Source organism: Phasianus colchicus, chromosome 6 (genome assembly GCF_987193195.1).
Source record: "Phasianus colchicus chromosome 6, bPhaCol1.hap1.1, whole genome shotgun sequence".
In the NCBI taxonomy this organism is placed as follows: domain Eukaryota; kingdom Metazoa; phylum Chordata; class Aves; order Galliformes; family Phasianidae; genus Phasianus; species Phasianus colchicus.
In genome coordinates this window covers 5,203,833-5,226,143 of record NC_143441.1, presented here as the reverse complement: position 1 = coordinate 5,226,143, position 22,311 = coordinate 5,203,833, and the positions used below count along the sequence as shown (strand labels likewise).

The window sequence follows — 22,311 nt, the reverse complement described above, 5'->3', positions numbered from 1 at the left end:
CAGTGTCTCACCACCCTCACAGAAAAGAATTACTTCCCAATATCTACCCTCTTCCAGTTTAAAGCCATTTTCCCTTGTCCTGCCACTACGTGCCCATATACAGGTCTCTAAGAAGTTCTCCAACCCTACACACTCACAGGATTTGAGGAAAAACTTTTTTAAAAAAGCTGTATAGGAATGCTGGAAAAAATATGATCATTAGAAAAGCATCACTTAAAGGGTTCTTCAGTGTTGATATTAGAATGATACCTAATGAATACAGAGAAATATATATATGCACCCACACTTATCATAGATGCTCCTTATTTTCTCTTTATACCTACTTAATTTAATTTCACTTGCTGCTTCTCAACTACCAGCAGAACACTGCAGTGTTCACATAGCAAAGACTGCAGCTAAATGAAAAAACAAACAGAACACACACAAAGCTTTACATGAACTGACGACTGACTCTTCACAAGCTTTAGATTTTCTTTTCCTTAATACACCTCTGAATTGGTTCTGATCTTTACTTTCTTTTTAGTTCTGAATGGAACTAGATGGATGAGAGCACGTCCATCTTTAGAAATACTTCAACGCAGACAATCCAGAACAAAAAAATAAAAGAGGAAAACTACCTGTTGTCCAGCCCAAACTTTGCCTTCCCAAAAGAACTGGATAATTTGTATGCCCTTTTGGATTATTATGGAGGTGTCTACTTTAAGAAAATCACCCCTCAAACATCCAAGCCTTACAGGTTCCTCTTCCATGCTGGTGATTGCCTCCCTTTGTTTTTAGCCACTAGCTGCTGTTGTTTACACGGGGGTTTGTACCAAAGGCAGACTCCCAATCAAAACTGTGACCTGATGGAACCAGTTACAAAAGACAAGTCTTAGGCAACATAATCATTAAAGTTAGATGCACTGCTGTAACTTAATAAAACCACAACTTCACGGTGCAAAGACAATGAGGAATTGTGGCAGCTTCTGTGCCTCTGGCACAGGTGGGAGCAGTGGCTCCTGAACAGGGCTTGCAGTCAGAAAAACTACTGCAAGAGACCAACAGAACCCCATCAAGCACCATCTTATCCTTTTTGCCTTTGCAACATTCTCAAGGCTGACAATAGAAGAACCAGTGCATTAAGGAAACGTGGAGAGCTATAAAGTAAATATTTACAAGAGTAAGAGACTAACACAATAATATGTAAGTACATATGTATAATAATGAACACACAGGTGTTATAATTACAAAATACACAAGAGAGCTTGGCTAAGCAGGTTATTACAGCAAAAAGAATGGATAGAGGGCTTACCCTTATCCTGGGCTCACTAGGAAACTCCAAAAGAAGGGATCTGCAGAGAGAGATCCTTCCCTGCTGGCAGTCAGCTCTTAAATGGGTCTAGGAGAGGTGCAGCCAGGTTGCCTTCACCTGTGCTCCCATGGCTGACTCATTGCTCGCCTCAGGTGATCAATCAGAGGTTCAGGCCATGATTCAGCAGTTCCCATGCAAGATATTAAACTACCTGCCTGCTATTCAGCTCTCCCGAGCCACACTCAGAAGTTTTCACATCAAGGCAAAAGAGGTAACATTAACACCACTAACAAGGTATGTACAGATTGTCTAATCAGAAACATTCCATTTTTAGGTAGCTGTCTCAGGAGGCAGAAGAAGGGCACAGCAGAAGTTCTGCAAATACATTCTGGTCATTCCCCAGGGCAAGCATCCTCATGTTGAACCCATCAGATTTTGTTAAACATAGGACATCAGATCATTTTCTTACAGAAGGGAAGAAATAAAACCAACATCAAAAGTAATCAGAAACAATGCAAGGCAAAATAGAGTCTGTTCCCAAAATAGTAAGGAAAGAAAAATGAACCATCACAGATATTTAAACTGTTTATCTAAAGTTTAAAAATAAATTCTGGCACTCATTCAAGATCTTAAAAGGGGCAAATGGAAAAAAAAAAAAAATAAGAGCCCCTCCAGATAATATTTATTGGCTACAGCATCACAGCAGAGCATCATGCAGTATCTCCATGTGAAGAATGCACTTGCCACAGCTGTGTAACCATGTAGCAGCCAAGCAGAGCCGCACAGCACAACCTCCTCCTGTGCATGTAGCAGGAACAGAAATGCCCCATGTAGAATTATTGCCCAATTACAGCTTTAATGCTGATCCATGCCCCCATTCTAGAAATATTCAGTATGTTCAGGAAGGCTTTGATAATGCTTTTTTTCAGAGAGAAAAGTCTCCTCTGGTCTCCAGGCAAAATCTCACCCCTGACTAAAACCGGGGATAGTTTTTGCCATGGATTTCTATCGCCAGGGTTGCATTGCTTGTGCTATCTTGGCACAGACTGTGGACAGAGCTTCCAAACCTGGCTGTGATCCAGAGCTCAGCCTTCCAAAGCAAGCTCACGGTTTTTGCTGCTGCTATCTGAGAGCAAACCAGGGCAGCTTTTATGGAAACAATGCTGCGGGAAACACAAGAAAATGGAAACTTCCTCCTCCAGCTCCCTTCCTGCAGCTGAGCAGTAGATGGGCTGAAAGCCTGTGTGTGCCAAGGCCTCCACCAACCATCTCCAAGTCACAGGGGATTGCTCATGTGATGCCAGTTACAGCTCCACAGCTGAAATCTCCTCTTCACCGTGAGCAGCACAGCTCGCTGAATGGGGACAAAACAGCAGCAGTTCCCAGGCAAGCTGCTTCTGGGGCAACAGGCATCTCAGAATCATAGAAAGGTTTAAGTCGGAAGGGACCTTTGAAAATCATCTAGCCCAGCTCCTGTGCAATGAACAGGGACATCTACATCTAGACTAGGTTGCTCGTAGCCCTGCCCCCCTGGCTTTGCTGGGGTGTCACCTAGCACTAATGGAAACTAAACTCACTTTCACAGGGGTAATATTTCTGATATGAAATTGGATTTGTACTCCGTGAATTTATCAGGCTTTTGTACTTGACCAGGGCAAGAAGCAATTGTTTCCTCCAATAACAGACAACTATCTGCTCAATCATTTAAAAGGAGTAGTTTGTAGCTATTACAATTGCATGAACCCACCTGTTTCCTCTGAATACAGAAAGCTTTATTTATGAAAACTATAAATATATATATATATATATATATATATATATATTTTCTGATTGAGAATTTTTCACTCTTGTTTCAAAGAGTTAGTACCTAAAAGACAGAATGCAACCCAAAGAACAAAAATCAAAGTTTCCAGGTTACGCTGCGTCAATGCTGCACTTGCAGGAACTTCTGTCTCTAAATTTCCTATTTGAGGACTGAAAACCTAAAAACATTCAGGTCATCTCAGAGACAACCTCAGCTATCTAGTCCATTGCTAAAACATCTATGATCCACTGCCCCTTTTTGGTGAGAGGGGAAGATGCAAGAGGGTAAAAACCTTGCATGTATTTCAACAACTTTTACCTGCTGGAGTATGATGAAGTTTCTGGCTTTTCAATTTTTCCATTCTTTCCAGATTCTAGAGCAAAAGTGCATGAACCAAATTTGCCCAGTGACAGGGCTTCATCTCTTACTTGGAATGGATTTTAAAAGCCTTCCTATTGGATCACTGTCCACATACACTCAAGGCTCACTGAAGCTCCCTTTTCATGGCTAGAGGTATGTTTCACTTCATGCTTGCTAGATCCTAGCAGGTCAAAAACATGTGAAAGAATGTACAAATTCATATGACATACTCTATTTTAATTTGCTTTTTTTTTTTTTTTTTTTTTTTGTTAGTTGTTTCTATTTTTACACTCTTTTCTGTGACTTTAATGTCACTTCCCTTGTATCCATTCCTGCCAAACGAGGAGCTGCCTCTAAATGACTGCTAATAGGATGAAAATTACTAAGTCATGACAAGTTTAATCAGTTATATCTCTAATTTATTTTCTCAACTAAGGAAGTCTTAAGTAATGCAGAGCATGTGCCAAAAGAAGGAAGTAGTAAATTTACTTTACTCTCACATTAGATTCTTTTAGATTTAGAGCAAACTGTTTATATTTCAGTCTAGAATTTAGCATCAGGCCTGGGTCTTCTCCCAGGACAAAATAAATGCAGTGTAAGCTATTACAGGATTCTATTCCTTTTCATTATTACTTGTTACTGTAATATGGCTATTATCCAGTCTTAGCCTTACACAATCAGGTACATACACGTATGGCAGACCAAAAAGCCTATCTAATGCATCCAGTTCTTAAGAACATGTTGAATATAAACTCAGGGAACAAGCTGAAGCATATGCCATCAAGTCAAAGACATTGTAGACAACTGGAAAATAGTTCTAACTCCCAGAAAGCTTCCAATTTCAAATATCTGGAGAAGCAGAAGTAGAACAGGACAACTTGCAGGTTCCAGATATGGAACACTATGCATTCCCTTAGATAACTGAGACTCCAGGAGACGTCACGAGTTCTACAAAGGGAATCAGTGATGAAAATTTTACAACAAACTGGAAGTATATGGCCAGGGATGCAACTTTTTACCACCAGCACAGCCATACCAGCTATAATTATCCCATTACATATAGAAATGCAGATGGGTGCATGGAAGTGAGGTTGGTGGCACAGAGTATGGGCCTTACCTCAACTGCTTCTGAACCTCAGGAGTTCAAGATGAATTCAGTTCCACAACCGAAGGTACAAGTTGGGGGGAAAACAGAACAGAGACGTTTTCTGCCAAAAAAAGTCTATGCCTGTAACATATTATTCCCATATTCCTTCAAGCAGATTATCAGGTACTTTCAATATGAATTAAGGCACAGGATTAGTATTACTTGTTGCCAACCAAACCAAACCTAGCATCTCTAAGAGTCTCCCAGGAGACCCACATCTATTCTGACTATCAGAAGGTTATAGTCTCGGAACACACCCAGAATCTACAGCCATCAGAAGTGATTGTTTTCTTTCTAGCCCAGAGGAGTTTTCTGCTGGAAGTTGCCTTCTTTCCGATGAAGTGCCTTGCTCATTCCTTCCTAAGGGTAGCAAAATGAAAGGGTGATAATTTTAGGCACTCCCCAGTTTGGGCAGGATAGGCTGATCATGTAGATGTGTGTTCAAGATCATGGCACAGACTGATACTCTTCCATGTGTTATAAACAGGAAAACCACTAAGACAAACAAGCTGTCCCCTATTGTAATTTTCAGTAGCAAGAGCCTAGCATTTAGGATTAAGCATAGCCCCCTCCCCACCTCACAAGTGTAAATTTGTCCCAAAGAAGTACTAATAAACTTTTACAGTAGAATGAGCCATCACATCTTAAGTTTGTGTAACTCTGTATGAAAAACAAGCTTAGAATGTTTCTAAAACAGTGGCATCACCACCTTTGTTCTTTCCTTCCACCTGAGAAAACAAGCTGTTTGGTTAACCAGGACTGCCAGAAAAAGCAGAAAAAAATATTCCTTTCCATCATCACCTGCCTTTTGGAATGACTTTTGCTAAAACAAAGTGCAGCACCTCTTTTATCTGTTTGGCCTCTCACTTCCTAGAAGAGCTGTCACTGGGAAACACAAAGAATCCTCTTAGAGGAGCTCCATGGAAGACCTCTCCCGAATTATGATCTCTTGTATTCTCATCTCTAAAAGAGCTGTCCTCTGTCCAGGCCTAAATCTGTCCCTCCTGGTCCTCCAGAAGGTTTAATCTCCAAATGAAATTTCTTTTGAGGCACTACGGTCTTGGACAAAAAGGCATCAATGGGCAAAAAAGTACAGCCAGGCATAAGTCTGCACTTAAGTGTTTAAGAGCAATAACAAAGTGTCATGCTTTGTATACACCTCAGAAATCAATCTCCATTAAAATTAAAGAACTGTGATTTTTTTCAGGTAGAGTCCATAAAAAAAATACAATTTTTTTCTCCCTCTATAGAATATATCAAAGGAATGAGTATTTCAGAGGGCTCAAGACTGAAGATTTGGATCCCATTAGGGACTAGCAAGGAACACAGCAGCTGAACAAAGGTGAGTAAAAAAGAAACACAAGGAAAACAAAGCAGAATTTCAACAGCTGCTGCTGCTCAGTCTGCTGACTGAGCCTCGTTCAATATGATACCTACTTCATTTCAGGAGCATAACATCTTACTACTTGGATTTGTTAATGTTTTAATATTAATTTATTATGTGTAATTTATCTGGCAGCAGCTACACATGACAACAAATTTCTACTTGGGTCATAAACAAAGCATTTGGCCTTTTTCATAAATGCTGACTAAAGCTGAAGCAGAAAAGTGAACTAAAGTAAAATTAGTTACTTTGCTACAGTTTGAAACAGGATAGGGATTTATTTTTTTGCTTGTTCATTGATTTTGTCATCAATAAGCCTTGTACAGACACTCCCCATCCAGGCATAAGTGATCACATCACCAATCAGTGTGACAAAGAAAAAAAACCAAAGTGATTTCATTACAATCTGAGAAACTGGACAGAAGAGTGCATCTGGACAAAACCTCTGCAATCAAGACCAAAGCAGAACACCTCCCACTGGCCTCAGGACACAAGACCAAACAGCCTTGCTGGCTACACTGCCCAGTAGCTGAAAGTCCCAAAACAGCTTACAGCACAGACTCTGCCACGATCTGCTCACCCACACAATGGCACTAGCAGTTATTGCAGCACTACACCACTTGCAGCATGGGTCTCCTCTAAAAGGATATTAGTGCCAGGAAAATTTGGCTGCTTCAGTTTGGCCACATTGCATGGAACAGTTTTGAATTTGATCTGGAGCTTGCTTTTGATGACCCCTGCAAAAAGCTGCTGGAAAAGCCAACTCCATGATAATTAATAGTATTTAAATTTTGATCCTGCTAATGTTTAAAGGTGTCAGCCTTCTTGCCAAGTCCTAACGCCCTTTCTGCTGGTGCGTCTAAATCCCTGCATTTAAGAGGCAATGAAAAGGAACCCAGAGTAATGCAGCTAATTGTTCTTCCCTCTCAGAACAAGCACACAATTTCTCCTCTGCTTGGTCCCCAAAAGGAGAGTTTTGATCACATCAGAGCACGGTGACAAAACACACCATATTCACGTTGCCAAGACACTATGTATTTCATTCTGCCGGAGGGAAGCCAGGCTGTGTTAACAAATTACAAGCACACTTTGCACAGTTTTGAAAAACAGAACCGTCCCAGAAGACGTGCTCCTGTAAATAAGCTTCTGCATTTTGTGATCGACTTACCTATCCCACAGCCTTTAAAACTGAACATACGCTATGGCTACATCTGTATCAGCCTGACAGGTTTTCCTACCGACTCAGCAATGGGGGAAAAAATGTAAATAAAACAAAAAGGAACAAGTCGTAAGATATCAACTCTGGTATTGGTCTTAGTGCTCTCTCTCTCTGTATAAATCATTCCTGGCAATACTACACAGCAGCTTTCGTCCCTCTCAGTGACTTTAAACTTCCTGCTAAAGGCTGGAATAGGTTACTGCTCCCCTTGTTTGCCCAGTCGTTCAAATCCTGTGAAATTCTAGATAATCATGACTAAGTTTTCATAGCTGCTGTTGTGAAATGAGTCTGAGCCTCAAGCATTATCCCCTGATTTGCTCCAGTTTCTCTCCTCTCCCACAGAGAAGCAAGCAGGACAGCTGGGTCGCTACCCAGGGGAGCTGTACTTCACAAGGCATTGGTTTTCACCTCCTCCCCTGCAAAGCCTGGTTATCATCCCTGCCCAACACACAACACCAGATTCTCAGAGAAGGTCTCAACACACGTGAGCAACAAGGCTCAGCCTGCAGCCACAAAATCCAATGAGAGTGCTTCTCCATTAAAAATAAATACTTCAAAATAAGCTTAAATGTCTCAGGGCATTTCCCTACATCCTGTAACAACGCTTGTCAAACCTTAACACAGAGATGTTAATTCACTGTCAGGCAGCTTTCAGGAAGATGTCTGGCAAATGATCAAGGTGAAGTCATCTCAACATTACAACATGACAGTGGGGCAGAATGCTTTGCCAGCCAGACTCTAGGAAAGAGCAGAGTATGGCGGATTAAGAATAAGAGAATAAAACATGTGCATCCCTCTCAGATAGATGAAAGAGCTACACAGGGAAAAACAATCACAATCACATACAGTGACTCAATTTCATGAGTCCTACAAAGTTGTGCGAGATCAGCAGCTCAGAAATATCTTCAGGGACCCGATATAACAGCTGTGCACAGCAGACAGAGGTGAGATATGTAAAAAAGGAAAACCTTTGGCTACAGAGTTCAGCAGTGAACAGAACACGCAGTTGTACAGTTTTTGCTCAAAAAATAACATTTTATTCCAACCCTGGCTGTACAAACAGCATGAGCTTCTCACCTACAGGCTGTTATGAAGTCTCATCACTTCTCAGCCCCATCCTCCCTACCAGCTATGACTGGATCCAGTAAGAGTTAATATGACAAGAGACTGTTTGCAAAAACCAGACAGTCAATGAAGATAAAGATTTTGGGAAAATATAAATGCTGTTTAATCCCATGCCAGGACTGCTCATGGTGTTTGAAGCTCTTACAGCTTTCACAATGCACACAGACAACAGAGTGGTAGCAAGAGACAGCTTAGCTGGCTGGCATACAGTGAGCTAGGAAACCACAAAGAGCTTCTTTAATATATGTAGGAATCATACATGAGGCTTTCACCATCATCCTCACCGTGACTTTTGTGATAAATCAAGGACAACAATATTTGGCTGCACACAAACCTGCACATACAGCTTACCTTGCTGTCTAAATCAAGTTCTCCTGCCCAGTACACAGACAAATCTATCCTTAATATTAAGGGAACCCACAAAAGCTGTTACTGGTTTCAGCACTGTTGAAGTAGAAGGTTTGTATGGGCATCACAGTCAGAGGAGTAACCACCCAGCAGCAAAGCATCTCCTGAGAGGAAATAGGCAGCATCCACACAGTATCACGAGCAAATCAGCAATACTTCTGAAGGTCATAATTAATGGCCTCTTGTACCAGCTCTTCATTTTCTACTCTCAGTCAAACCTCCAAAGGTTGTTTAAATAAAATGCAGCCCTTGCAGATAACACCTGAGGCGCTGTGAGTATCAGAAATTACTGCCAATGCATACTAAAAAGTTAGGGTTTTTTGAACTGGAAATCAACAAGCAGTTTCCAACAGAGAGAGGTGGGAAGAAACTGAAATTCTCCTCTATTTCCATATACCCAGTGCCGAAACACACTCAAAGCATTTTCATCAATTCAAAAAGAATTTCCATTTCTTTCTCTGACCTCAGCCAGGAAAAGTACATTTTCTCAGGAACTACCACAACTCTACCAATTTGAACTGCAGTTCAGTAACCTGCCTTGTACAAGATCAAGTTCTGAGACATAACCTACAAGCTTTGATAATCATTTGTATCAGCCACACAGTTACGAGGAAAGACAGACTTTAACACTCAAATTCAGCAGCACAAGTAAGGTCTTTCCTGTCCTGAGAGACCACAAATAGGAAACAAGTCATGATCAGAACAGTGAGGATTCCTAACTGCAGAATGATTTAACCATTATCCTTGCCAGTTCATTTGCAGCCTTTGGTGCTCGGTTTCATTGGTGCCTCCTTAGATCTCAAAAGAGATCATAGCAAGCTTGTATAAACCTAGTTCTTCCGTGAGTTTCTTCAGTCCTTCAGTTTTACTTCACCAGCATGCAATAGCTACTTGTTGCTAAGACAGTGTCACCCAGCAAGGCTTGGCACAGGCTTCCATTTAACTCAGGCAATGCACAGATCTGTGCTGTATGTCAATTGGACTGGGTGCCTTGCTCACCTAGGATGGTTTGTCAAGCTGGCACATGAGGTCATGCACAAGCTCAGACAGGTTCTCTATCCCCCATCACAGGTATTACAGAACTGACAGCTTCATGTTAACGTACAAGTCTATTTATCACCAGGGACTCAAACACAAAAAAAAGTGAATAGATTAAGGATGCAACTGCAAACAATTTCATTAGCCATGGAGGCAACAGTAAGCCAAAGGGCAGAGGAATGCTTAAGCAAAAAAACTTACTAAAAAATACTTTAAGCCCAGGCCTTTAATCATCAATTCCATCGTAAAACTATGCGATCACGGAAAGTTTCAGTTGGAGTTTTGGACACTTCTTTATGTTTCAAGTTTGGAATTTTCATCTTGTTTTTGTTGTTGTTTTTAAACTAGCTGTTACTTAAGGATATCAGTGAGAGATCATGACCTCATTATTTCCACTCCTCCAGAGTCTGGAGGTCTCTCTTTGATGTTTCTAATGCCATGTAGTCTCAGGATATCACCTTCCCCATGAAATTACACGGATTGTCCTTCTCCACTATTTGCATTCTCCCTCATACACAGAACTGACACTTCCTGAGATTCTTCCAACTGTGAAAAATAGCCACTTAAATAAAATACAAAGCCAACAGCCTTGTTTTTTAACCTCAGCTGTTTTGAGTTCATACATCTAAACATTTATAATTGTTTCTCTTGACTATAAAAATCAATTTTTCCAGAAGCTTTCCAGAAAAAATAGTTCTTATCTTTGCAATCCCAAGATCAGCTGCAAGTGCTACAATAAATGAAACAGTTTTTTGGGCATATGTTGCCTTTTAATGATTTCTTTCACACTAGTCCTATTGGGTTAAGATAGAAAGGGACATGCTCCTTTTCACCTAAACTCAATACATGGAAGCCTGAAAAGATGTGCTTATTTGAGAAAGATCAGAATTATTAAATTCACAGCTACTCTTGCTTAGAAAATATAACTTTATGTCTACATTTTGCATCACAAGCTTTTCCTCTGCAGAAACCAAAGGTTTCTCCAGAAACAAACAGAAAAAAAAAAAAAAAAAAAAAACAACAACCATGGAAGATATCTAGTCCATTCTCAGAGATCCATAAACTTACGGTGACATCATTTCCTTAGTGGTGGTCCCTTTATTTATTTTATTTTCCCTCAACAACCATGCATAAAATGTTGATAAAGTCAAAGGATGAACCTTATCTCCCGTTCTCATGGTATTTTAGGTCCATAGTAGTTTCCTGGAAAAGTTTATACATTTAGGGATGTTTGGACCCACTGGTTTCTCAAAAATAAGGCAGTACCAACTGACATCCTCCGAGCTTAGGTCATATTTTTCTATGGGAATCTTGTCCTTCAGCAAGAAGGACATGAAACTCACCCACACAATCATGCTACCTCATACTGCTCTCTAGGGTGGTGGTACAAATTACTGCTTCCAAGACTTAGGCAGTTTAAAAGGTAAATCTCCTCTCTATATAATTTTCAAATCCATTCTAGATAAAGAGAGAGCGTGCTAAAAAAAAAAAAATCTGTTTACTTTGGAAACAAAATGGCATTTGTACAGCATTTCTTCAACAGCCACTTATGAACAAAGATAACACGAGTCCTAGCAGGCCTGGAGGAGTTTTGTCATATGAAGAACAGATACCCTCTCTGTCCACCATCTCTGGAAAGTGCTTTCTATATTCCCTAGGTTCACGATATAGATGAAATTCAGTTATCCCACTGGTATTTTTAAGCCCAAGTGAAAACCGCTGTGCTTTTCAAACCTGAGAGTACAACAGGTTCAGGACAGATCCTACATAATCCTGTCATTCCCATGCAGATCCCAGTATCGGCCCCAGGTCCAAAGGAAAACACCTTACAAAACTAATACATCAAATTTGCTGCTCCTGCCAAAATAAAACTTTGCCTCCTTATTTTGAGTAAAATGATGGTAACAACAAAGCAAGACAAAGGAATAACTCCCCCACAAACGTACTAGATGAAAAGTAAATGAAATACATATTCCTCACACTAAGTCTCAAAAGCCCAACAGCGTACGCTCATGCTGACAAGCCATGCCAAACAAGAAGTTCAAATGTCCCACTCGAAAAACTTCATCCACTTGGTAGAAAAACTAAGTGCTTACGGAGCCACGCTGCACCACTTTAATTGGCTGACTATTTTGGAAAAAAAAAAAAATAATAAAAATAAAAATAGGTGTAACTGCAGTTAGGCCAACGTAGATAAAGATAGGAATGAACCGACCTTGACATATGCTAGGAAATGCCTGCATTTTTCCTGCATGTACGACAGTTCTAACTTCTCTGTGATCTGTCCCACCATCTCTCCAGAAGTCACAAAGTAAACTCTGGGTTGTTGGCTCTTTTCCTTCTTTGCTACATCAGCAGTCAGGTTATAATTCAAACCTGTTTCAAAAAAGAAAAAAAAGAAAACAGAGGATGTAAGTGAACAATAGTTACATTTCAGCCACCTATCAATGGATCCTGCTGCCCCTGAGGCATGCACACTTAAATAAAGGTCAGGCCTTGCAGGCCCTCTATCAATCACAAAGTTTCCTGTGGCTGTGCAAAGCCAAATCTCATTACTGACATACTCCCAGGATTTGTGCCACTGGTTTCCCAGCCCTTCCTGAAGGATGCTGAGCAGAAGTAGGAAGTCATGTAAAAATATACCTAGACATGCACACTTCAAAAAAAAAAAAAAAAAAAAAAGCATTAACTATGCTGTTAACAGAAAAAGCAAAAACACGATATAAACAACAACAACAAAAGCCTCAAGCTTTGCTTTCCTCATTCAAAAGGACAAACTGTATACAAGCCAGTCAGGATGCAGCATTTCCTGACAGTTACTTTTGTTCACTTACAGTCACCTTTGTATTTAGCCCTTAACTAGAGATCACTGCCTTGCACTTGGTACCCTCCTTTCAGACAGTAAAATCCCTGGCAGCTTATAGAAGACATCCTCAGAGACTAACCAGCTGTATCTCCCTAAATCCTGTTTCCTGCTGCTCTACAGCACAGGTAACTTAACACAACGGATGGATTTGCAGCTGGATGCATCTGTGTCCAAAAGAAAACTGGCTATATCAAGGAGTAGAATAGCAATGAAATAATCAAACTGACTGTACCTGTTCTGTCAACAAGAGCAGGGAAACTGCAGCAGAAGCATGAAAGCTTGCTCTGCTGCTGGCTGCAGACAGAGGAAAGGCAGCCCACAGTCTGTATAGATTTCAGCCACCATCAAGGCAATAAGGGCAGTACCATGAGATTGATCCACTACAATTATAAGCTTAATTAGTTAATTATCGTTGTATACCACAGCAGCCAGCAACAGCTTTGGTGCTGATTAATTACATCAATAATTAATAATTTGTGATATTATTACTTTGGTTTTTATTCATAATTTAAACTCTTGGTGATTGATGGTAGATGAAGTGCTCCCTTTATATATAAATTTTTTTAATGAAGAATTCTATAAAAACACCAGCATGAATGTAATATATGGCTAGACTCAGTGAGGTCTTCTACCTAATTTCAGGAAGGGCTCTTTGTTGTTTGCTGCTTGTTTTGTGTTGTTTCTTTAAAATCACTGAGAACTGCTTTCTCAAAATTAATGCTAGCGTCCATGCAATCACCACGAATCCCTTATTCACTAACGTCTCATTACTTTGAAGAATTCATCTAACGATAGCATGAAACTTGGTGCAAAAGTCTGTGTGGGCAACTGTCATTTCTGTAAGTCACACCCTCCCTCCTCACTGTGCTATATGATGCTTTCTGATCAGAAGCTCGGGGTTTGGCTGGTTGAAATCCCAGCAGTCTCCAGTTTTTCCCTTTGAAGTGTTCGCATCCCACACCCTTCCCCGATTTTCCCTTTTCTGCTTCCAAGACCCCACATCGAGGCGTGCAGGCTGAAAGCTGTGCCTCCATCCTCCGGGCGACACTGAGGAATTCTGCCAGCAGACCCGGACCGGTCTGCAAGGCCACACATCCCTCCAGAGAGGGAAAGACTGTGGCCAGAGAGACAGAAGGACTGCCTGGAAAGGCCCTGAGAAAGGCTGCATCCCGCCACCAGCCCCATACCAGGCCTCAAGCAGAACGTTTCCAGCTACCACAGCAGCAGTGGATGTTTTCAATCAAACCGCGCCGTTCCCATCCCCCTCCCGCCCGCCACCACCTCCCCTTTATTTTGACAACTTGTTTCTATGTTATATCCAATGATGACACATCAGTGGAAAAACTGAATTGTCATGAGTAAGGCTTTTTTCCCCTCACCCCCCTTCTCCATCCTCACTGCTTCCAAAAAGCCACTGGGGGGGGAGTGGGGGGGGGAATAACTGGCAGACTCATCCCTCCTGGTGGTTTAAGTTCTTCCTTCTCACCCCAGCAGCAGATTTAACTCTTGCAGGTACTGCCCTCAAGTCCTCCTCTGGCGGCTTTAAGCATCACTAGCAATGCTTCTGGGGATCTGCCTGTTCACTTCAGGCAATTAAAGTAAAACTCTAACATGGGTTCGATGAGCTTAGTTGAACAGATTCATGTTTCTATTAACTATTCCTTTCCCATATGCCTAAGGGGTGTCGATAACAGCTCCTCCTGGGAAACTGCAGGTCACATCTGCAAGACAAACACCAGCCAGCAGGGCAAGCGAGTTACTCCAACTGGTGCCTGGCCACCACAGCAACATACCTGCTGAGTAAATAGCATTTTTATAGTGGATTTCCATTCTTAAGTAGCACATCACACAAGCAGGCAGCCCCAAAGAAGACAGAAGTGAGGAGAGAGGGGGAAACAGGGCAGCAGCATCCTATGGTTTGAAACAAGAACCACTGCAGGCTGAGCAAACGGAGGGCCTGTAAATCCCCAGCCACTAGGCAAAACCCTTCACAGCCCCACTCAGAGGCTACCATGGTGCACAAAAAGCAGGGTTCAAAAACGCTCTGCAGGAATAAGCACATCCATAATGTCCTGTCAGACTGGCACTGACCTGGGGTTGGAGAGCACATGGAGAACTTCTTAAATAATAATGAAAAGCCACTGTAAGAAGAATGTGTTTCTTCATGTTCTATACCACTAATTGTGAGAATAAAATTATTCGTGAACTTTGCTCACAGAGAAAACTCTTAAATACGAAACAGCTATTTAAAAAGTTTGCTCTGGCAAATGACAACACACACAGGACATTCCCTTCCATCCTTTCCCAGAAAGCCTTCTTTTCTTCTTTCAAATTTTCTCTGTGTCATTCCTAGCTTCTAAGTAGAGAGTTATCTAAGCTGCCCCAAGCATGCACTGAAAAACATATCCCTACAGCAACAACGCTGCTGAGGTATTCAGAGGGTAGCAGTGATTCAGGCCTGCATCCAAGTGGATGGGAAAAACGAGATACAAATAACACTTGCTGCACCAAACTACAGCAGAATACAGATAAGAAGAGGAGTGCCTACTTTTGTCAGGGTTTGGATTAGGCATTACTTCTTCAATCCTAGAAACATGCCAAAGCAGAGCAAAAATATGAAACAATCCATTATTCTGAACTAAATCTCAATCTAGATTCTCAGATAACAACATTTGGTGCATGAGGACTGCCCCAGAAATGTATCAACACACAAGCAATGCACATCTGAAGCAAAGAGTGAAGGAGAAAGTTTGAAGAACTACCTAAGGTATCTAACTGTAGCCAAATACCCAAAAACTTTTGTTTTCACAGCCACTAAAATTCATCTAATCCATCTACTGGTACTGATTTTTTAGATCTTAATTTTGTATGGGAAATTATCCAGATCATGGCCACAAGTTAAAATCCATTCTGTAGAGGGACTGAATGCAATAAAAGGAACTGATGCATGGAGATACCAGAAGCTTTTGTTTCTCGTTCTTGTCACTCAGAAGTGTGAAGTCTGAAGAGGCTGCTGAATCCTGATCATCCAGGCTAGATAAAGACCCTTGCCTTTTCTGAATTGCAGTTCAGCCTGATGCTCAGGTACATGAGATGTAGCTGTGGCCAGGCAAAGCATGAAACATCACTGAACAAAACAACCATGGCAATTCTGAGCATACAAACCCTCAGTATAGCCCACAAAAGATGACATGAATAACAGTGACTGTGCAGTGCAGAACCCCCCAGCAGCCTTTGACCATTATTTCCAGGATGTGCCAGAGTCCCTCTTGTCTTCATCAGTATTGCTCAGACCTCCTGTATCCTCACAGCCACCCTGCTATGCAGCCATGCTACATGCCAATAGCTATATCAGAACTAAACTCAACCTACTTCCTAGTGTAGAAGCTAACAGAGGAGGACAGAATATTTTCTGCCACTTTAAGATGCTACGGGATTTCTTTCTTTCCTTCCTTTTCTTTTATTAAACTGTGTGTAATACATGTATCTACCTAATCCAGTAAAGCTGCTTCCTTTCTTTCTCACCCTGTGAGAGCAGCTGACGCAGGAGGAGAAAATTATTCCACAAATACTGAAAGTCTGGGGGGCACTGACAAATCTCTGTATTTCTCACAAATCCAAGACATACCAGCGGCTGACTGTGTTTGTTGGCGGATGCTCAGCCCTCCAGCTAGCACTGAGGGATGGACAATGCTTGGCATTTACAGCAGAGCACATGATTCAATTGGGATGGCTGTTTGTTCAGGCAGAATCATTTCTACTGTAAATTCATACTTCTGAAGACCATGGTCTGCAAGCAGTATATAGATAAGGAATAGGAATAGGCAATATTGAGACATATTAGTAATCGACTCTCAGATAGCTATTACATGACCAATAGTGCTGCCACAGAACTTAACCATAGCATTTCAACATGTCTGCACGCCTTTTAGAGTCCAAACTGGACAGTGATGTACTTAGAGGAATATTTTTTCCCCATATTTAGCCACATAGATGAACAGTTGTAATAGTTCCATGAATTGTTCCACCCTTTGTTAGTTGATACTCTTCAACTACAACATAATTAAAATGGCCTGGTAGATTACAAACTGAAAGCTTGTTTGAGATACTGTATCCAAATCATATCCCTGAGGGTTTTTATCCATTCAGACTGTTCTGCCTGCAGTGTTTTCAAGACCATTCACTTTACAAGAAGCATTGTATAAAAAGACAATGGTTGGAAGTATTATAATCATCTACTTAATAGAATAAAAATTCCTTGCAATGAGACAGATGCTACCCACCAAAGAAGATGCACATGTAATTTCACCACAATAAAATCAAGAGTACAGTTTGTATGACCACGCAGAGGAATTCAATTGGCTTCTACAAGACGCAGTGAAGCAGAAGATAGCCCTTTTGTGAAAAAGGGGAACATATATTTAAAATGAGACAAAGGCAGACCATTTATTAGCCATAGGTGATACGATATTAAAGCAAAAGAAAACATTTTCAACAGTATCCCTAGAAATATATATTAAAAAAAACAAACAAACCCAACACCAAAAAACTGAGATATTAAGTAGTTCTACTCATGAATTTAAAAACAGAAATAAATACCCCTGGAGCACCCAAGCACAGGTTGTTTCTAACTGACAGAAGATGAGAATGTCTAAAAAACAAGCAACAGAAACATCACTATATCAAAGCAGGCATTTGTCTGCAAAGAGTCTGCCATTATTCACAGGGAAGGAAAAGGTGCAAAAAGTGATGTTCCATTTGTATCTGTCTGTTAGAATCCAGAGGTATCTTCAATAACTGTTCTTTGAGCTTTCAGGTGATAGAGTGCTGAGCTGCAAAGAGCAACTCCAACAAGCTGCTTCTAGTTCTTACTCTATGTAAATGGTAGGAGAACAAGACCACTACCATTCCTGAAGCATGGCCAAGTTAAAACAGCGTGGCTAAGCTAAATAAATCCAGACTTTACGGTATTTAGAAACGCTGTATCTATTCCATAAAACTTAAGACAATACCTAAGACTTATAAACATTGCGATGTAAAAGACTTAGGCAATAATTTAATGCAGTCAAGATGTAATGGTTGGCACAATTACATACCTTATACAATTCCATTCACCCAAAAAACTCAGTGTGGTTTACAGTAACTAAGTATCCTGGAAGATATTCTTGCAACCAGTAGAATTCTGGGATATTTATAATCATTTTACAGATGGGTAAACTGATGCATTGAAAAGGATTTGTTCACGTCTGGCAGTAATAACACCCAGTAGTTCAGATTAATAGTACTCCATTTCAAGAACTCCTTGTAGATTTTCAAAGACTATTCATCCAGAGCAAATCCCAGTTGCTTTCTGATAACAATGATAGAGGATATGTACACAAAAATGCATTATCAACAGGCAGAGCGAACATAAACTTTCAAAGTATCAGTTGATTCTGTGGTCTCTGTCCTTGCAGTAAGCCTAAAGATACCTTCCTCTTCTTTCAGTGAAAACTACCCCAATATTACTTCATCCTCATCACAAGGTAAATGAATGCTGTTAAACCTGTGGTTTAACCTGGCAGGTGGCTCAGCACCACACAGTCATTCACCCACTCCCCTGCTTCCTGGTGAGATGGGGGAGAGAATTAAAAAAAAAAAAGTAGAACTTGTGGGTTGAGATAAAAGCATTTACTAAGATCGAGAAAAGGAAAAGGAGAATAGTTACGACTATCTATACATATATATAAATGTATATAACAAGGGATGCACCAGCAATTGCTCACCACTGTCCAACTGATGCCCAAACAGCAGAAGAGGCAGATGAACTCCCCCACTACCTCAAAACCACCTTCTGCATTATGACAGTACAGTATGGGATATCTTTGTCCAGTTTAAGTCATCTGTCCTAATTCTGTTCCCTCCCTGCTCCTTGGACCCTTCACTGAGAATGGCCTTGGCTCTGTACACACGGCTTAGCAGCAACTATAAACATCGCTGTCCTATCAACATTGTTTTTCCCCCAGAATCAAAACGTAGCATCATACCAGACACTCTAAAGAAAACAATTCTGTCCCAGCTGAAATTAAGACAAATGCCAAAGAAAGCATCTCAGAAGCCTCCAACTTCCTGTAACAGCATACCTCACGTCATCTCAAAAAATAATTCTTTAATGGAAAAGTTCTATAGCTGATCCAAAGGTAACCTTCAATTCCATGTCAGCCTAAGAGGGCTGGCACAGGTAGCTTACCTATTTCTCCAGGAACATGTTTGCCACTGAAACGAAAGCATGCTGTGACATTGAGGCAGTTCACAGGCTGCAAGCTGTCATGGCACTGTGGAGCTGTGATATTGATGGATGCTGGCAGGAAAATGGAGACGTCCATGGTAATGACAGGTCTGGATCTGGAGATCAATACAGAAGCTGAATTGAAGAATCATTCAGAGAGAAGTTTCTCAGTCAAAGGAAAATATAGCACATTTGGTAATGTGCACAATTTCAAGTAACAGAAAGACTGCATGAAAAACAGAAGATTGCATTTGAACTCTAAAATGAATTAGCCCTTGACCTAGATGGCAAGGACAACTAGGTTCTGAAAGAAAATCAAGGCATGAGCTTGAAGTTTAATGCCCACATGACATTCCAAACAGGCAGGAGGGGAAATTGTAACCATTATCTCTATCAAAAGTTGCATAAAGTCTTCCTGATGATGGAAAAAAAGTAACAAAATTAGCAATAAAGGACAATGCAAGCTAGACTATTTTCGAAGGAGCTTGCATGAACAATACAGGATAAGCAAAGGCCTTAGGTTTCCACTGAGTGATCTACAGTGACTCAAAAATTGAGTTGGGATATGGATCTATGCATGTTTCTTTCTTCCACTGTAAGAAGGTCAACTGACATCACATTCATATTTTCTAGAAAAGAGAACATTTGGGCAATTCTCAACCAGCAGGTGCTATGGACTGTACATATACTTTTTTCACACTGCAGAACTCAGTTTTGGGAATCATCTGGTGCACTGAGAATGAAAGCTTTCTAGCCTTGTAAGTCCTGCACCAGGATGTTGCTACAGGTAGTCCTGTCTGAAGAGCAAGCTGAGGGCTACCAGGGCTTATGTGCTCTCTCTCACAAGGCACAGAGATGCTGCTAGCTTGGTAAGGAAAAGCAGCTCAGAAATTCAGGTTCTACACAGCTGCTCCCAGTGCAAGATTTCATCCCAAGAACTGAGTGTTATTCTCCATTTCAGTTCTTTGTGTGATCACCGTGAACACGCTTCTCCAAAACCAAATCCAATAATTAAAAATAAATAAATAAATGAACAAAATTGCAGCAAGCAGTAAATTCACTTCTTGTGCAGTCCCTGCGCTCCACGAGGCCATGAGCAAACCACTTCAGGGCTCTCACACCACAAGCCACTTAATTTGGGGATGTGGGAGAGGGGGGAGAAGTGAGCAGGGATTGTAGTTACACCTAATTCAAATAGACTGGAGCAAGTTTCACAGCAATCTCTGAGACAGCTGCTCAGACTCTTTTACCACAGCCTGAAATAACAGCCTAAGTTTGCATTTCGAGATGGAAGATGGAGATAAATGCTAATCCTAGAAATATATACAGTAGTAGGGGATGGCAGGGGGAAAGAAAGAGAAGAAAAAAGGAGGAAAAATAACGAGATTCCTAGGAGCACATCAAACTATGGAAATTACTCTCTAATTGCTTGGGGAGAATAAAGAAGTAAATGTTATAATTGATCTAGAAAAATATTTCTTCTAGAAAGAAGAAATTTATCCAGTCATGATGCAGTGTCTGATTTTTCCTTAATGTGAACTCACTTGGTTATTCATTTGAAAAAACAAACAAACAAAACACAACACATCCATTAAGTGGCCAAATGCACACCCAAGCAACACAGTAACTGCAATCTGCCCCAAGCCCCACGCCTTCCACAAAAGCCTTTAATATCACTTGGCAAAACGTTTGTTGGTTTTGGCCAACAGACTTTACAAAGGCTTCTAAAAGAAGAAAAAGTTGATTTCTTTATCCTATTCTGAATCTAAACAGCAAGAAATACGCTCTGAACTGGCAGCAGGGGCCATTAATCAATCTGTCCACATAATTAGTCAGTAATGCTCAAATCTCCCCATAAACTTGCAGACAGCAACTGAACACTTTGATGGAGATGACTACACTGCTGCAATGCATGTTGCTTTATCTTTCTGACTGCCTTTCTCCATTCTGCAAGGAACAACAGTGCAGGAGAACCTCGCGCAGCTGTTCTTTAAGCAGTTTCATAGAAGTGGGGCTGTGAGGTCCTATCTCAGGCCTTCACACAGCATTTTACAGAGTGGCAATTGGCTGCCTCTGCTTGCATGATGATGGCATAGAAAGCCCTTCAAAAGACTTGACCTCTTGCTACACTTGTCATTTCTTTCTCCCTGTCTATCTTGCTATTTCTCAAATGGAAAGAGGGCCAAGATTTCCCTGCTTTTAACATGAGGTGGGCTGGCACAACTGTTCAGTAGTTCAAGCACTTGTCTGGATAGCATTACCACACCCCTGTATCTTCTACTAAGATGCAGGTATTTCCACTTCTAATGACACCTAGTTACTGGCAGAAATTTTCTATTAAATATTTACAAGTGTAATAATGGAGTCATTAACAAAATTAAAACTTCCCATTCCTTTCCCTAGGTCTGTGGGCTTCAAGCCCGCTCGTACGGTCTGTTCCCACTTGAGTAATTTGCTGAACCAAGTTGTCACATTCTCTCTCCACCTGATGAAACAAGCAATTTCACTTAATGCCTACAACTGAATAGTAGCCCAAATGCCGTGTGTATTAACTTCTCTATATTTAATTTCCTTGAAGAGTCTTACTTCATTCTGTCTCTCACTGTAACTTTCAGAATTAAATTCTGGCATCACATGCAGCTGGCTTTTTGCTATGCTCTGTTCCCTTAGATCATAGTTTATGTACTTTATGTACGTACAAGAACAATAAAAAAAAAAAAACAACTCACAAACTTGGAGTGACCTTTCACAAAAGGCACTGAGATGCAACGTATCTCCTTAACCCATTGGTTTCTTCACAGCCCTGAGAGGCCTATGGTTATCCCTCAGAATTCTCCTTAAATTAAAATGCATGTTCTTCAGTACTATCCAGGTGTAATGCTATGCTTGAAAAACAATACAGTTTGCTGTTTCTGACCACAATAAATTAAGGAGAAAATCTGTGGGGTAGAGGACCTAGACCACATTAGATATAAACAGAAAGCAGAAACAAAATTAAAACAGCAATGGAGCAAAAAAGACATCGATCTCACCTTAGTAGCACAACATGGTCTGACAAGAAGGCTCCAACAGTCATATCTGAAATGTTCGTAATGTTTAGACAATTAGAGACAATTTAAACAATTTAGACAAGAGAGAAGCAGAATTCAGTTCTCACAAGTCAGTTGGTAAATTACAAAGCATGCATTAGAAAATAAGTGCTCTTCTGGCTAAAATCAACCAGCTAGTCCCTTATTATGTCCAAAACATTATAATTACAGGATTAAGTCTGCAATGATACTTCACTTCTACTACAGAATTTGTTTATTATTATTATTACTACATTTTTGTAAATTTATCATCATGACTGAGCAGCTTCCAAGTAACTTATGAGGCTTATCAGGATACCAAGCACTCCCTAC

At 40.7% G+C, this 22,311-nt stretch overlaps 1 protein-coding gene across 3 annotated transcripts in view; it reads right to left on the bottom strand.

The window, feature by feature from the left end:
• ITGA9 (integrin subunit alpha 9) overlaps positions 1-22,311 on the bottom strand; it is a 213,282-nt gene that overhangs the window by 154,570 nt on the left and 36,401 nt on the right. For all 3 annotated transcript variants that reach the window (XM_031608364.2, XM_090142245.1, XM_090142246.1), the window contains 3 exons: positions 21,943-21,988; positions 18,872-19,026; positions 11,992-12,152 (listed from right to left, as the gene is read on the bottom strand). In XM_031608364.2, coding sequence (XP_031464224.2) covers positions 11,992-12,152; positions 18,872-19,026; positions 21,943-21,988 — 362 coding nt within the window. The remainder of the gene's footprint in view (positions 1-11,991; positions 12,153-18,871; positions 19,027-21,942; positions 21,989-22,311) is intronic.